This window comes from Cricetulus griseus, chromosome 6, assembly GCF_003668045.3.
Source record: "Cricetulus griseus strain 17A/GY chromosome 6, alternate assembly CriGri-PICRH-1.0, whole genome shotgun sequence".
Taxonomy (NCBI): domain Eukaryota; kingdom Metazoa; phylum Chordata; class Mammalia; order Rodentia; family Cricetidae; genus Cricetulus; species Cricetulus griseus.
The window spans coordinates 24,359,930-24,376,220 of record NC_048599.1 but is presented as its reverse complement, the minus strand read 5'-3'; the positions used below and the strand labels follow the sequence as shown (position 1 = coordinate 24,376,220).

The window sequence follows — 16,291 nt, the reverse complement described above, 5'->3', positions numbered from 1 at the left end:
ACATGGTGGCTCACAACCATCTATAGTGAGATCTGTTGCGCTTTTCTGGTTTGCAGGCAGAACACTGTATACATAATAAATAAATCTTTAAAAAAAGATTCAGAATTAATAAAAAGAGACTGAATTTGAAAGCAAGCAAGGAGAGTTGTATGGGAGGGTTTGGTAGGAGGAAAGGGTAGGGAAAACAATGTAATTATAACCTCAAAAATATAAAAGGCTTGGGGTAGAGAGATGGCTCAGTTATTCAGAGAACCTTGTGCTCTTCTAGAGGACCTAAAAAATTTCAGTTCCCAGCACCCAAGGAGTACAGTTCACAAATCACACACACACACACACACACACACACACACACACACACACACCACACACACACACGGAGAGAGGAGAAAGCAAAAGAGGACCTAAAAAATTTCAGTTCCCCAGCACCCAAGGTGTACAGTTCACAAATCACAAATCACAAATCACAATCACACACACACACACACACACACACACACACACACACACACACACACACACGGAGAGAGGAGAAAGCAAAAGTTCAAGAGTTTGGAGCCTGGCCCAGGAGGGTGAGGGATGAGGCAGGTAGCTCAGTTGGTAAAAGCACTTGCCACCTGAGTTTGAGTTCTGGAACCGACATGTTGGAAGAGAAAAACCAATGCCCGAGCTAACCACCTCATAGCTGCTATGGCACACATACCCCACAAATACATTTTTATTTTTGCATGTATACATGTGTAGATCCAAGGGGTGGGGCCTGACCCAGTTGTCTCTGCCCTACCTGGCTCAAGTCTGCTGACTGAAGGAACAAACTTAACTGTCCTGACTCCCTCAGATGGGTATGATACTGAGGGACTCACAGGATGCTGCATAAGTCCATCTTGTGATTAACAAAATCCTGAAAATCCTTCAAGACAACGATCATGCCCCTGAAAAGTAGTGGTTGTTTACAATCATCTTGAGAGGAACAGAAAGGATAAGTAAGTATGCTTAGTTAAGGTTTCTATTGCTGTGAGGAGATACCATGATTATGGCAACTTTAATGAGATGGCTTATATTTGCAGAGGTTTAGTCCATTTTGTCATGGTGCAACATGGTGGCATGCAGGCAGACATGGTGCTGGAAAAGGAGCTGAGAATTCTACATCTTGACTTGCAACAGGAAGTAGTCTGTCTCACTAGGTGTAGCTTAAGCATAGAGACTTCAAACCTCACCCACACAGTGACACACTTCTTCCAACAAGGCCATACCTCCTAATAATGCCACTCAATTTAGGGGCCACTTTCTTTCAAATCACCATATTGTACTCCCTGGTCCCCAAAGGCTTGTGGCCGTATCATAATGCAAAAACACATTCAGTCCACCTTCAAAAGTCCCCATAGTCTACAACAGTCTTAGACTTGTTTCAAAGTCTCTTCTGAGATCCATGGCAATCTCTCAACTGTAATCTCCCTGTAAAATCAAAATCAAAAAGCAGATCACATACTTCCAGCATATAATGATACAGGATATATATTACTATTCCAAAACCTAGGGAATACCAGACCAAAGCAAGACCTAAAACCATCTGGACAAACTCCAAACTCTGTGTCTCTGTCTTATGTCAAAGCCCTCTTTTGACATAAGACAGCTTTATTGACTGAAATACATTTCTCTCTTGGGCTGGTTCTTTTCCTTGTTAGCAGCTTTCTTTGCCAGCTATCCCATTACTCTGGCATCTCCAATATTTTGGCATATCCCAGACAAACCAGGCTTCAATGTCAGTTTCATGAGATGGCCCCTCTGGGCCTCCATTCAGGGACACTCCTGACACATGCCTGGTCTCAGCTGCTTTCCTTAATCATGGAGGCAAATTCCCTTTCTTCTATCCTTAACTCCAGAACCACGTGGCCAAAGCTGCCAAGTTCTGTTTGTCAGGGCTATACCATCTTTGCCCCCCCCCCCCCAGTTAAATTACATCTTCACCAGTTTTCCATGGTTTCCTTCACTGCCTAAGCTTGGCTGTCCTAGCACTTGCTCTGTACACCAGACTGCCCTCAAACTCAAGAGATCCACCAGCCTCTGCCTCCTGAGTGAGTGCTGGGATTAAAGGCATGTATCTCCCTCTCTCCTCCCCCCCTCACACACACACACACAGAGAGAGAGAGACAGAGTTTGGCGCTACATAGACAAGCCCAAGCACATCAAATGCAGTTAGATTTTGTTTCCCATTGTCTCACCGGGTATTCCCTCCACATGGCAAGAGCCTATCTGTGACCTGCTCATGGAGACAGACACTGTGAGCCTACCCTTTGTCAACTGTGACACAGCCCAAAGTGTCTGGCCTTCCTGCCCACCTTCACTTTCCCCCAATGTTGCTAAGAGGCTATTGAGCTGGGAGAGGCAAGTTCACCCACACTGCTGTGCGGTCACTTCTAGTTTGCCTAGCATCTATCTGCTCCCCTCTCTGTTGACCAAAACTGCAGCCAGATCACCCCTCCCTGATTACAGGTCTCACAGAATAAAGCCTCCTAGAACCCTCCTGTCACACACACACAGCCCAGGCAAAAGTATGAGACCACATGGACCACTTGGCTGTGCTCCTGTCCCAGCCTACCTGGTCTCCTTGCATGCACCCCAGGAACTAGGTGAAGGGTGACAGAAGACCCAGGCGTCTTCCTCTGGCCTCTGCAGGTACATGTATGAATATAGGGACTTCCTGAGTTCCATTTCTGAAATCTAAGGAAGGAGAGAATTGATTCCATAAAACTGTCCTCTGACCCACACACACTGTGGAATGCATCATACATACACCACACAAAGATTTTTAAAAAATACCTGAAGAAGGCCTGATAAAGGCACTTGCTGCTAAGACTCATGACCTGAGTTCAATACAAGGAACCCAAATGGTGGAAAGGAAAAGAACCAACTCCCACATGGTGTTCTCTGACTTGCACATATGCCCTATGGCACGTGTACACACTTACACACACACACACACACACACACACACACACACACACACACACACACACTGAATGAATAAAATTTGAAAAGCTGGGTAGCAGTAGCAACACCTTTATTCCCAGCACTCAGGAGGCACAGGCAGGCAGAACTCTGTAAGTTCAAGGCCAGTCTCAACTACACAGCAAGTTCCCAGGGGAGCCAGAAACTCTGTCTCAAAGAAAAGAAAAAAAAAACCCCACCCCCCAAACAAACAAAAAACAACTAGCCAGCCAAGCATCATGGCACTGTCCTTTAACATTCAAGCACAGCCTGATCTGCATCGTTTCATGGCCCTCAGGGCTACATAGGGAGAGCTATCTCCAAACAACAAAAACACAAATGACAAGAAATGCTGCTTTGGATGCAGGGAAAACAGACTACTTCTTCACTGCTAGTGAGAATGTAAAGTGGTACACCCACCATAGAAATCAGTATGGGGCTTTCCTCAAAAAACTAGAAATAGACCTACTATATGATATGATCCAGCTATACCACCCCTGGTATATACCCAAAGGACTCAATATTCTACTATAGAGATAGCTGCTCACTGATGTTTATTTCTTCTCTATTCACAACAAACAGCCAAGAGAGGAAAACAAACAAATTAGATGTCCATCAACTGATGAACTGATGCAAATATGGCATATTTACACAGCAGAGTATTTAGCTATTAAGAAAAATGAAACTATAAAATTCACAGGTAAATGGAGAGAGATAGAAACAATCATTCTGCGTATGGTAACTCAGAACCAAAATGTCAAATGTCACATGTTTTTCTCTCATCTGTGGATGTTAGCTTCAGATATGTGTGTTTCATTTAAAACACTCACAAATGTTAAGTATTGGACTCCCGATTACTGTGTATCCTCCCATGATGCAATAAGCCAAAACAAATCCAATGAATAAGAACAGATTTAATACACAGAGCAAAGCACAGCGATGCAACTCCCAGGTGACTCTGGAAGACGGGAGAGAGATCACATGGCAGGTCTGGTGACCAGGTCTTAAACACCCTGTATGTGTGGTCTTGAGCAGCTCCAGCGGAGGAGCTGATCCTTGACAAGCTTTCTGAGGGGTGGCGTCTGGAATGGGAGGATGGGGGCTATGTTCCAAAGCTGAACATATGGGCAGGGTTTGGAATGGGGGAGAGTGAGGCTGGAGTGAAGGCAGAGCTTCCACCTTGAAGGTCAGGAAGTTACTAAGGTGCCATGTTCCAGGGAGAGGAGATAAACTGCACTGGTATGAAGGAATCATGGAACAGGAAGGGTTAAACTAGGGTGAGGAAGTGGAGGGCAGAGCAGAGGACAGAGTAGAGCAAGGGATAAATAATACTGAAAACCTTTTGAAAAAGACATAAAGCTCTTTCTAAATCTATCCATCACCACCACACACACACACACACACACACACACACACAGACACACACACACACTAAAATGGAGTTACTCTGTAACAGAGCAACAGTGCTCCTACTAGACATCAGAGGCTAACAAAAAGTTCAGTGCCAGGTATGAGTTGCCTGTTGGTGTTGTTGGTGGGTACGGCCACTGCTCTTGGTTACCCTCCTCCAGGCAGTCAGAACCTTGCTGAAGACAGCACATGCTTGAGTCATAGAACATGGCAAAAACCAAGCTGGTTTGAACCTGGAAGCTTTATCCCTAGTGACCAGCTAGCTTTCATAATCTGGAAAGTCGCTATGCAAGTTTTTGGAGAGGAAAGTTGTTAGTCATACTCAGCTGTGGACCCTTCAAGCTAAAAAAATGACTGTTAATAGTAGCACAAACATCTTGGGAAGAACCAACCACCTTTTGATTGAATCTAAATCCCTGTCTACAGGATGAAACTCATACCTGGCATCATTATCAGGCTAAGAGCCTCTGGCTAAAAAGTCACCAGCCATGGGAAAAACCCATTACTGTTATGCTGCTAAATGGACGTATTATTAAACTGACTCCTAATGACTTACATTGTATTCACAGATCAATGTACATCTCATCCCTTATCTGAGAAGCTTCTAATTGCAATAAATAGTGATTAATACAGAGACTCACAACTAGTTATGGTACAGATAAGAGACTATAGAATGTTCAGTCCTAAAGGGATCACATATAATGCACCCTCCTCTCTCAAGGCTAAGGGATCATTGCAGAAGAGGTGGAGGAAACAGTGTAAGACACTGAGACAGTGGATGACTACAAGAAAACATCTTTGGACACAACAGGGCAGCTGCACACATAAACTCTCAGTAGTTGCAACAGCATGTATAAAACCTGTGCAAATCCTAGCAAGAAGAGAGGAGCTGGGCACACAATTATCATTCCAGGCCACAAAACTACTGGCAATTGCTAGCTACTGGGAAAGGGATAGGCAATTTTCTCTAAGAGTGCGCCCCCTGGTAAAGGTTATTTAACCATTCACTGTAGAAGATCACATATCCAAGAACATTTGACATCACAAAATTGGTCTTGGAGGTGAAAAAAAATTACACAAACTTGGGTAGGTAGAAAGGGAGAAGGTAAGAAAAAAAAAAAAAGAAACCCATGAAACTCTCATAGAGAGGCTAGAGAAATGGCTTAACTGATGTTAAGACGACTTGAACTTGAATAGCAGTGCTCACATCAGAGGGTTCACAACCTCCTGTAACTCTAGTTCCAGGGGAATCCAACTCTGTCTTCTGGGCTCTGTGGTCACTAGACATGCACATGGTGCACATACATACATGCAGGCCAAATGTTTTTATAAATAAAATCTCAGAGAACTAATAAAAATTCTTTAAATATTGTATATGAGTATGTGTGTGGGGGGGTATGTGCCTCTGGGTTAGTCAGTTCTTCAGTTAACCATGTAGGCCCTGGAACTCAGATCAGTCTTGAAAGCAAGTGCCTTTACCTCCTTGTAACTTTAAAATATTTCATGTCATTTACCCTAGTCCAAAGGCTCACAACAGTAATCCCATCTACTGAGACCAGAGGATCTGAAGTTCAAGGTTTTCCCAGGTTTCAGAGTTCCAGGGCAGCCAGGGCTACACAGAGAAAACCTGTCTCAAATAAACAAAGTCAAATTTGTTACTTATACAATAATAAGCTTGATCTCTTGCTCCTCCTTGCCTACACCTTCCAAGTGATAGGATTATGGACATGAGCCATTAGCATATTAAATTTAAAAATCCTAGCCAAGCGATGGTGGCACACAAACCTTTGATCCAGCACTGGGGAGGCAGAAGCAGATGGATCTCTGTGAGTACAAGGTCAGCCTGGTGTTACTGAGCAAGTTCCAAGACAGCCTCCAAAGCTACAAAGAAACCCCTGGTCTGGAAAAAACAAAAAACAAAACCAATTTTAAATCTTAGCCAGGCATTTCTTAAGAGAGTAAATGTCCCTGTCCCACAACTCAGCAATTTTGTTCAGCATTTGTCCAAGTGAAATAATAAAACAGCCACACAACAGTTAGAAGAAATCCACACAAAGGAAATTCATCCAGTCTATGTGAAGCTGGGGAACAAACCCAGAGTTTCCTGCAATCGAGGCAAGCACTCTAACAATTGAACTACATCCCCAGCATGTTGTATTTCCATAGGTGATTGCAATGAATGTAAAATTTCTCCAGCTCTCACTTTGTGCTATTTACTTTTCAACATAATCTGCTTCTGGCTTCCATGTTTCATTGTCCTTCACTAATCCCACCCCCTCTTTCTTTCTTCTGTATTTGAAACCATATTTTACATTTCTATAATCTTGGTTTTTTTTTTTTTTTTTTTTTGGTTTTTCAAGACAGGGTTTCTCTGTGTAGCTTTGAAGCCTATCCTGGCACTCGCTCTGGAGACCAGGCTGGCCTCGAACTCGCCTGCCTCTGCCTCCCAAGTGCTGGGATTAAAGGCAGGCGCCACCATTTTTATTATCTTAATGAGCCCTCTTGTTTTAATTTTTTTTTTTTACATTTATTTACGATGTGTATGTGGAAGTCAGAGATAGCTTGTAGGTGCTGGTGTTCTTCTCCCACCACAAAGGTCCTGCTTTAAATATTAAAAATTCTTTCCAGGATCAGTAAAGAGATGCCCTGAGACAGACTTACTATTCTGCCTACTCACCACAGGGAAAACAGGAATGTGAAATACTTTCTGTAGGAGGAATGTCTTGTAGTAGTGAAGGTACTAAATAGGACTTAAGGCCATAATTCAGGAAACCTACTGTCCTACCCTAATTTGTGGGGGCTACATACTAGCTTAGCATTTGAGGGATATAAGGCCTGGCTGATGTCTGCAGGGGCAGCCTCTTTGATCTAACCTTGGAATTGAACTCAGGTCCTCGTGCTTGAGGGCAAACACTCTTGTCTACAGTGCCATATAGCTGCCTTCCTTTTACTGTTTGAAATATGTACCTGAACAAGCAGACAATAATATACTTCTTTAAGATTTTATTTATTTATCATGTATACAACATTCTGCTTCCATGTATATCTGCACACCAGCAGAGGGCATCAGATCTCATAACAGATGGTTGTGAGCCACCATGTGGTTGCTGGGAATTGAACTCAGGACCTCTGGAAGAGCAGTCGGTGCTCTTAACCTCTGAGCCATCTCTCCAGCCCAATAATATACTTTTAAACATATCCAGCTTCCTAGGACATACAAAAAAACAAAACAAAACAAAGCCGGGCAGTGGTGGCACAAGCCTTAATTCCAGGAGACAGAGGCTGAGGCAGAGGCAGGGGAATCTCTGTGTTTGAGGCCAGCCTGGTCTACAAAGTATGTTCAGGACAGCTAGGGCTGTTACACAGAGAGACCAATTTTGAAAGTTCTTTAGGAGCTGCCTCTCCGTGTCCATGCTCCCCACTTCCCATAAAGCCTGGGAAAATGAATTTAAGCCTTCCTCGAGGTAGGAAAGTACTGTTCCCTGCGTAACATTCCTAGACTATACTTCTTTCTAGCTTCTCAAAGGGCTCTACGTGTGAATTCTCAGTTCGTGTGTTGTCAATTCCGCATGTTCTCTATTGCCTGGTAAGCTGCTTCTGATACATCCTCCCATTCCGTGATTTTTCTCTCCTACTTTATCTACATCGCCTATTAACCCCACATCGGGAGACTATGCTTTTTACGGCTGATGCAGAAACTTTTTAAAGCCCGGCGGGGTGGGAGTGGGGAGCTGGAGCGTTAGTTAGCTCCACAGTTAAGAGCACTCGCTACTATTACAGAGGAGCTCGGTTCGGTTCCCAGCACCGCCAGTAACTCACTCCAGCCTCCGGAAATCCGACTTTGACCTCCTCGGGCACCCGCACTCGCGTCGTACACAGACACGTAAAACTTTTAAAAGCCGGGGCGTTCCACTCCCTCCCCGCCCGGTAGTAACCCGCCCGTCCTCCGTTACTACCTTTGATCTCTAAGTTCAGTGAAGGGGCAGTGTCAAGCGCTGGAGGGGACGACCAACCGGCTTTCCCCTCAGTCTGAGGAGCCAAGAGACAAGCCCGCCAGCCGTGACGTCACAGGACCGTGACGCGCCCGGAGCTCCGCCCCCTTGCGCCCTGCGCCGGGAATCCGGGCTGCCTGCGCCGTGGCGTCACAGGTCCGGGCAGGCGGGTTTTCCGTCGGCCCAATGGGAGCGGCGCGCCGGCCTCCCCTTTAAGGAATGTTGTGACCTGACGTCACCCAGGCGAGTTACCTCCCGCAGCCACCACCGCCAGGCTCAGCGCGAGCCCTGCAGCCCTTGAGCTCGAGCCCCGGAGTCCCCGGCGCACCGAACCGCAGCCACATCCCTGAGCCGCGCGCCCCGGAGCCCCGGCTGCGCGCCCCGCCGGGCCCGCGCCATGCCCTCAGACCGGCCTTTCAAGCAGCGGCGCAGCTTCGGTGAGGCCCTGGGGGCGAACTGCGAGCAGGGATCGAGGGATGGGGGTGCCAGCCGACCCCGATTGCCGCAGGTGACGTCAGCCCCGTGACGTCAGGCACCGGCCGGCCGGACCCCGGGTGGGGAGGCCGCAAGGCCTGGCAGGGTCGCCCGTCTCCCCACCGCGTCCCCGGTCGAGGGCTGTGGGGCCGACGGCCCCGGGGGCGGGCGCTGGGGCGGGGCGGGCCCGGAGCCGCCCCTCGGGGACGGCGAGGCGGAGTCGCGGGAGGCCTCAGCCCTGCCGGGCCTCACGCCGAGTGCTGTCCGCAGCTGACCGCTGTAAGGAGGTGCAGCAGATCCGCGACCAGCACCCCAGCAAGATCCCGGTGAGTCTCTAGCCCCCCCGGCCACGCCCTGTCCTGCCAGGCCCCGCCCCTGGCTCACGAGTCCCCCGCCCACTATGCTCCCAGGTGATCATCGAGCGCTACAAGGGTGAGAAGCAGCTGCCTGTCCTGGATAAGACCAAGTTTCTGGTCCCAGACCATGTTAACATGAGCGAGTTGGTCAAGATCATCCGGTGCGTGGGCAGCCTCCTGAAGCCCTTGGGTGGGGTCAGGGCCAGGTTCCACTCGGAAGGGGTGGAGTGGGGCAAGGGGACAGGATATAGGGCATCCAGCCCCTGTTCTAGGAGGCTGGACAAGGTCAAGGTCGGGGTTGGAGTGAACTTCTACAAAGGTGAGAGCGTCTAGCCCGGGCTGTGTTGGTTCAAAAGTGGAGATTCGGGAGGGACACCCAGGCCCCCAGCAGGCGACCTCCTCACCTGGCATGCCCTCCTGCCTCTGCAGGCGCCGCCTGCAGCTCAACCCCACGCAGGCCTTCTTCCTGCTGGTGAACCAGCACAGCATGGTGAGCGTATCCACGCCCATCGCTGACATCTACGAACAGGAGAAGGATGAAGACGGATTCCTCTACATGGTCTATGCCTCCCAAGAAACCTTTGGCTTCTGAGTCAGGAGGAGGGGTGGGGGATGGTTGGGGATTCTGGTCAAGCTTTCTCCAGGGAGGTCCTGGCTCCTAAGCTGAGCTATTTCATTCCCGAGTGGGTTAGGCAGAGATGTGAACTCCCTACCCCTCCCCTGGTGGGGGACACCAGCCAGCCTACCATGCTCTGGTGTAGGTCCTGCCAGTCACGTTAGGGTTGCTCCTCTGGGTACTGGCTCAGTTGGGAGTGGGTGGGGAACAGCACCCCTGCTGTGTGGTTTGTCTTTTTTTTTTTTTTTTTTTTTTTAGCCCCTTGCCTGTCTGCCCACCTGTCCCTTATCCACCTGAGGCATTTGCCTCCTGCCAGGACCTGCCCATCTCTGAAAGGCTGACCCCGTTGTCCTGACATGGTGTATGGATCTGTGGTCATTTCCTCAGCAAAATAAAGATTGCTTAGGCCTGCCTGGCCCTTTGCCTCCAGCTGCTTGTTTGGGAGTAGGGAGGGCTGCTAGGTGACCGTCTCCACATACTTGTGCCAGTCAGGACACAGGCTTGTGTTCTATGGACTTGGGTTTCCAAAAACCTACTTCTTAGTACAGGATACTCTGCAGTATTAGGGGCCAGATTCACCCCACTCCAGGAATAGATGGCATCAGAACAACAATGAAAAAACCCACACATTTATTAAGTAGCCACAACCTATAAAGCCCTGCTCACCTGCAGGTTTCCCCTTCCTTCCTGTGCAGTCACAAAGTGGGAGGTCCAAGTGGGGTGCTCCAAACTTCTCCCCCTGGGCCAGCTATGAGTCCCCTATGGTACCAGAGATTTGTAACCCTGGATTTGAACCTCTTCTGCCTGAGGACTCGCCTGCTGGCAACTCTGGATAAGGGACCTGGCGGGCTCCTGGCCCTTCCCCCTCTTGTCCATGCAGTTCTGTGCCAGCCAGGGCTACTTGAGCACAAGCATAGCCTCTGTGCCGTCCTTGGCAGTCAAATAGAGACCATGTGTGAGGTAATACTCCCGTCGCAGGAAGGCATAGAAGTAGTCAGAGATGAGCAGGATCTGGCAGGGAAGAGAAAATGAGAAGCCATGGGGTACCTTAGTGAATAAGTCCCTTTGTGGGGTTAGACAGGTACTATGAAATAGTTCCTGCCTGGCATCTCTCATCAAACCCCAATCTATAAGCCTGCCCAGGGATCTCCTTCCCTCTTGGCACAAACCTAGCCCTGAAAGAGCTCACTGGCCATCTGACAGCTGCCTGTATTTTACTTTCTGCTTCCTACTCCTGGTTTACACCTCTATCCTAGGGAATCCAGATCAGTGTTCTACCAAACAGTGCATGCACCTTGTCTCTTCCCACAGGCATCCCCCATCCAGCCTCCCTTGTCAAACATCCCCTGTCCAGGGGTTCAGGACACAGACTTGCCTAGTATTTCTCCCATACGTACATCCCAGAAATCTACTTTGAAAATATACAATTCCACCCATCCCTGTAACAACCCCCACCAAAGTCACTGTTGTCATTTAAACATTACCAAAACAGCTTCCCAGGGATCCCTGCTTTGAAACCTCCTGTGCCAGTCAGCCAGAGGGAGCTTTTCTTTTTTATTTTTTATTTTTTTGTTTTGTTTTGTTTTGTTTGGGTTTTGGTTTTTCGAGACAGGGATTCTCTGTGTAGCGAGAGCCTATCCTGGCACTCGCTCTGGAGACTAGGTTGCCCTTGAGATCCGCCTGCCTCTGCCTCCCGAGTGCTGGGATTAAAGGTGTGCGCCACCAACGCAGAGGGAGCTTTTCAGACCACAAATCTGATCATGCTACTACTTGACTTGAGTTTTCCCAAAGGCTTCTCATGCTTCAGACTCTTGGAGCTTCGTGGCCTTGCACCTGGTCCCTGCTACATGTTACATCACTTCCATGTGCTACCTCTCTAACCACAGGTCTTTGCTGTTTCCTCTGCCTGGAACATTTGCATCTGTCGATACCTACTTGCTCTTCAACTCGGTTGCAGGCTGACTTTCCCCTGGGTTAGGTCCTAATCCCTTAACCTCTCTGCTGACATAAAGTCCTTCAAACTGCAACTTTACATCCAACTACGTGACACTTGATGGTAACGCTGCTTCTGCTAAGGATGGACCCTGAGTGCTTCTGCCACAGTGGCACTTATCTGCCACAGCTCAGTCTGACCAAAAAAACCAAAAGGGGCCGAGAATTCCAGTTCATTCTCACCCTAAATGGAGCCTGAGAGAGGGACAGGATTTGTCTCACTTGAACACTTGACCCCAAAGTCTACAACTCTAGCCCAACATGCCCAAGACTGGAATAACTGGAACTGACATGGAAGTGCCCCACCTCATCAAAGGAAGGCAGGCACACTATTAGAGACACCACAGTTCTCAAAAGTTTAGAGGTTCTCAGTACCAGCAGCAATTATCTCTTAGCTCAAATGGGAGACAGGCCTAGAATGTGGCAGGCATTCAGTGAGAGTCTTGGGGCAGATCAGAGGTTAAATCCGGGGTCCAAGTCTCCAGAGCCCTGTCCTGGGCAGATATACATTTTTCTGAAGGTAGAAAAGCAGCTAAGAAGATCTTGGAGGGCCAAAAGCATTGATATTCAATTGGACATACACCTGCCATTATCTCATTGGAAGGCTAATGATCTATTTTACCAATAGAAAAATTGAAGCTTGAGGCATTCAATTAGTTGGACCAAGGCCATAACTGGAGATCTGGACTACTGGGCATGCGTCCTCAAGTATGTGATGTGCCATGGGCCCTGTCCATAAAAGAACACAGCCCTTGGCCAGCCTGGTCGTATCAGCAGTTATTGAGCTTGGAGCCCAGGGGTTTTCCCACCAGACCCTTAAATGTTCTGTCTGGGAAAGGGAAACCCAGTCCCTGTGCCAGAGTAGGTGAGAGGCAATTGCAAATCCAGAATTCACATGTCCCCACAGTGATGAGCTGGCTAGGTCAAGGGAAGGCAGATCAAACTAAGTTATTAGGTTGAGCCACATCTGGAAATAACATTTTTGTTTGTTTTGCAAGTCAGTAATGTTGGCAACACCTGGGTGGTGGTGGCTCACACCTTCAATCCCAGTGCTCGGGAGGCAGAAGCAGTCAGATATTTTTCAAGGCCAGCCTGGTCTACAAAGCAAGTTCCAGTACATCCACCAGGGCTACACTGAGAAACCCTGTCTCAGCCAGTAATATAATGTTGGCAATTTTACAGGATCCAATTAATGTATATGGGAAGAAATATACAAATATTAAACATTATTCAGAAGAACCTGACCTGAAGAAATAACTATAGGACTCTAAGAGGAGCTGTACATTTTTTGTTGTTCAGTCTCTGTTGGAAATAGGATCTGCAGAGCCCAGGGTAGCTAAAACTTGGTACATGGCAGAGGATGACCTTGAAGGCAATCCTCTTGCTCCTACCTCTCAAGTGCCTGGATTACAGAGGGGCACCTCCTACCACAGGAGGAGCTCAAGAGCTATTCCTATAAACCTTAATTCTGTGCACCAAATTCATGTATTACTTGGATTAAAAATAAAAATTCAGGGCTGGAGAGATGGCTCAGAGGTTAAGAGCAGTAGCTGTTCTTCCTGAGGTCCTGAGTTCAATTCCCAACAACCACATGGGGGCTCACAACCATCCGTTATGAGATCTGGTGCCCTCTTCTGGTGTGCAGATATACATGGAAGCACAATGTTGTATACATAATGAATAAAATTTTTAAAAAATAAATAAATAAAAATTCAGGCCAGGCTGGTAGTACATATTTGTAATCCCAGCATTGGAAGGGGAGGCTGGAGAATTAGGTTTTTGTTTTTGTTTTTTTTTTCTCTCCGAGACAGGGTTTCTCTGTGGGTTTTAGAGACTGTCCTGGAACTCTCTTTGAAGACCAGGCTGGCCTCGAACTCACAGAGACTCACCTGCCTCTGAGGCTGGAGGATTAATAAAAGTTTTTTTGTTTTACTTTGTTTTTCAAAACAGGGTCTCTGTGTAGCCCTGCCTGACCTGGAACTCTCTCTTTTATGTAGTCTAGGCTGGCCTCAAATTCACAAGAGATAACCCTGCCTCTGAGTGGGGATTAAAGGCATTACACCTGGCTGACTACTGCATGTTCCAGGTCAGCGTGCGATAGAGTGAGACTGTGTTTCAAAACAAACCCCAAACTAAATGTGACATACATTTAGCATCAGCTTGAAATCACATGGCTGGCACATTCTGACCGGATAATGAAAACAGGGCTTGTCCTAGAGATTCTTTCTCTTTTTTATAGTTTTTAAAATTTTTCCTTTATGTTTATTTTACCCTACATTTTTGCCTGCATGCACGTATGTGCACCATATGTGTGTCTATTGGGATTGTTGAAGATTGTGAGTCACTATGAAGCATACTAGGAGTTAAGCTCAGGTTGTCTACAAGAGCAGCAAGTGTTCTTAACTGCTGAACCATCTCTCCAGCCCCTGGGGATTCTTTAAAAACAAAGAAAAAGAACAAGTCTCAGTCTAATGACAAGCATCAGACCAACCTAATTTAGGGGACCTGCCCAATATCCCTTAAGCCTGTCAAGGTCATGAAAAATAAAGACAAGGGATACAGAGCAGAGGACACTAGGGAGACACAACCAAGTGGTCCACTAGGTTGGTCCTGGAAGAAGGCGTGACTCCCATTCAGTTAATGGTAATGTCCTAGGGAGGGTTCTTACTTTAATAGAGGTCCTGTGTAAGATATTCACAACACAGGAAAACAATGAAAAATACAGGACTTCTCTCTACTATCTCTGCAACCTTCTATGGTTCCAAGTTAATTCCACAATAAAAGGTTTATCTAGAGAAACCAAAACAAACAAAAATGTGCTTTTTTTTTGTTAGGGTTTTGCTTGTTTAGGGGTTTTGTTGTTCTTGTTTGTTTTGAGACAGGGTCTCTGTATGTAGCCCTAGTTGTCCTGGAACTCTCTATGTAGACTAGGCTGGCCTCAAATCACAGAGATCTTCCAGCCTCTGTCTCCTGACTGGTGGTTACTAAAGGTGTGCATCATTCCATCTAACTTGTTTTGTTTTGAGACAGGATCTCTTGAAACCCATGCTGGCCTTGAACTATGTAGCAGAGAGTCCCCTTGAATTTCTGAATCCACTTCTACGTCCCATATGCTGAGGTCACAAGTATGTGCCACTATATGGTTTTATGTGGCAAGAGGGATTGAATCCAGGGCTTTTTACATGCTAAGCAAGAACTCTTTAAGAGCTATCTTCCCACCAGGTAGGTAATGGTGGTACACGCCTTTAATTCCAGCACTGGAGGCAAAGGGGGGGGGGGGTTCTGTGAGTTCAAGGCCAGCCTGGTTTACAGAACAAGTTCAAGACAGCCAAGACTGCTACACAGAGAAACCCTGTCTCAAAAAAAAAAAAAAAAAAAGGAAAGAAAGAAAAAGAAAACAATCAGATAAGAAGCGGCAGCAGCAATATTCTCAGTCTGTTTGTTTCTTTGAGATAGGGTCTCAATATCTAGCCCAGGCTGGTTTGGAATTTACTATGTAGCCAGCTAGAAGAAGGTAGAAGCAGGAAGATGGAGTTCAAGGTAATCCTTGGTATCTTAGTAAAGTTTAGACCAGCCTGGTCCACGTGGATTGTTGTGAGAACACAATGAACCTCAGAAACATTGGTGGGCAAGACACAGTGAAGAATACTATAATTACAGCCCTCAGGAGGCAGAAGCAGAGGCAGAGGGATCCTTTTAAGTTCAAGGCCAGCCTAGGCTAGGCTACCCAGGGATACGTAACCTTGATTTCAAACCAAAAATGGTAAAAGGTAGCTTTGACAAATACACATGTAAGACCCAAATTTTCAACTATGTTACCTTTGTGTCAGTGAAGTGGAAATAAACTATTCAATAATGTAAAAGCTGACATCTTTCTTTCTTTCTTTCATTTATTTTTTTGATTTTTCGAGATAGGGTTTCTCTGTGTAGCTTTGGAGCCTATCCTGGCACTCGCTCTGGAGACCAGGCTGGCCTCGAACTCACAGAGATCCGCCTGCCTCTGCCTCTGCCTCCCGAGTGCTGGGATTAAAGGCGTGAGCCACCAATGCTGGGCAAAAGCTGACATCTTTAGCAGAAAATGTACTGATGTCTGCATTTCAACTTGAAATAAATGTAAAAATAATCCAGGGCGGGCTAGTGAGATGGCTGAGGAGGTTAAGCATCCGCTGCCAAGCCTGATGACTTGAGTGACCCCCAGACCCCACGTGATGGAAGGAGAGAAGTGACTCCTGAAAGTTGTCCTCTGACAACATGCAAGCTGGGACATATGCATGATCCACATCCACAAACACAAAATAATGTAAAATAAAACAAACAAACAAAACAACCAGGGCCTGTTGCTGAAGCACCTAGGAGATATCCAGGCTGCATGAGACACTGATCAAAAAAAAAAAAAAAATAGTAAGTAAAAAGCCCCAAATAACAGTAAAAGAAAAGATGGCTTACGGGATGTATTTTGTAACCAA

At 46.8% G+C, this 16,291-nt stretch overlaps 2 protein-coding genes and 1 long non-coding RNA gene across 3 annotated transcripts in view; 1 reads left to right on the top strand and 2 right to left on the bottom strand.

Moving 5' to 3' along the window:
• Positions 1–351: 351 nt before the first annotated feature.
• Positions 352–6,728, bottom strand: LOC103159638. The gene is made up of 3 exons (XR_003486470.2): positions 5,910–6,728; positions 2,597–2,718; positions 352–1,452 (listed from the first exon to the last, which is right to left on the bottom strand). It is a non-coding gene; the product is annotated as an uncharacterized LOC103159638 (long non-coding RNA).
• A 1,795-nt stretch (positions 6,729–8,523) lies between these two features.
• Positions 8,524–10,250, top strand: Map1lc3a (microtubule associated protein 1 light chain 3 alpha). The gene is made up of 4 exons (XM_027421402.2): positions 8,524–8,824; positions 9,132–9,187; positions 9,272–9,378; positions 9,647–10,250. Exons 1-4 carry the CDS (start codon positions 8,785–8,787, stop codon positions 9,807–9,809), a joined length of 366 nt encoding a protein of 121 aa, XP_027277203.1. The 5' UTR covers positions 8,524–8,784; the 3' UTR covers positions 9,810–10,250.
• Positions 10,251–10,540: 290 nt separating this feature from the next.
• The window catches only part of Pigu (phosphatidylinositol glycan anchor biosynthesis class U), an 82,930-nt gene continuing 77,179 nt past the window's right edge, over positions 10,541–16,291 (bottom strand). The window contains 1 exon segment of the mRNA NM_001246807.1: positions 10,541–10,844. Within this exon segment, the coding sequence (NP_001233736.1) occupies positions 10,731–10,844 (114 nt within the window). The 3' untranslated portion in view covers positions 10,541–10,730.

What these genes read in the sequence shown, in the direction of transcription:
- Map1lc3a (XM_027421402.2), top strand. Translation starts at nt 8,785, where the DNA reads ATGCCCTCAGACCGGCCTTTCAAGCAGCGGCGCAGCTTCG. An exon ending in AGCACCCCAGCAAGATCCCG is followed by an intron (nt 9,188 to 9,271) that starts GTGAGTCTCTAG and finishes CTATGCTCCCAG; the next exon opens with GTGATCATCGAGCGCTACAA. An exon ending in GAGTTGGTCAAGATCATCCG is followed by an intron (nt 9,379 to 9,646) that starts GTGCGTGGGCAG and finishes CTGCCTCTGCAG; the next exon opens with GCGCCGCCTGCAGCTCAACC.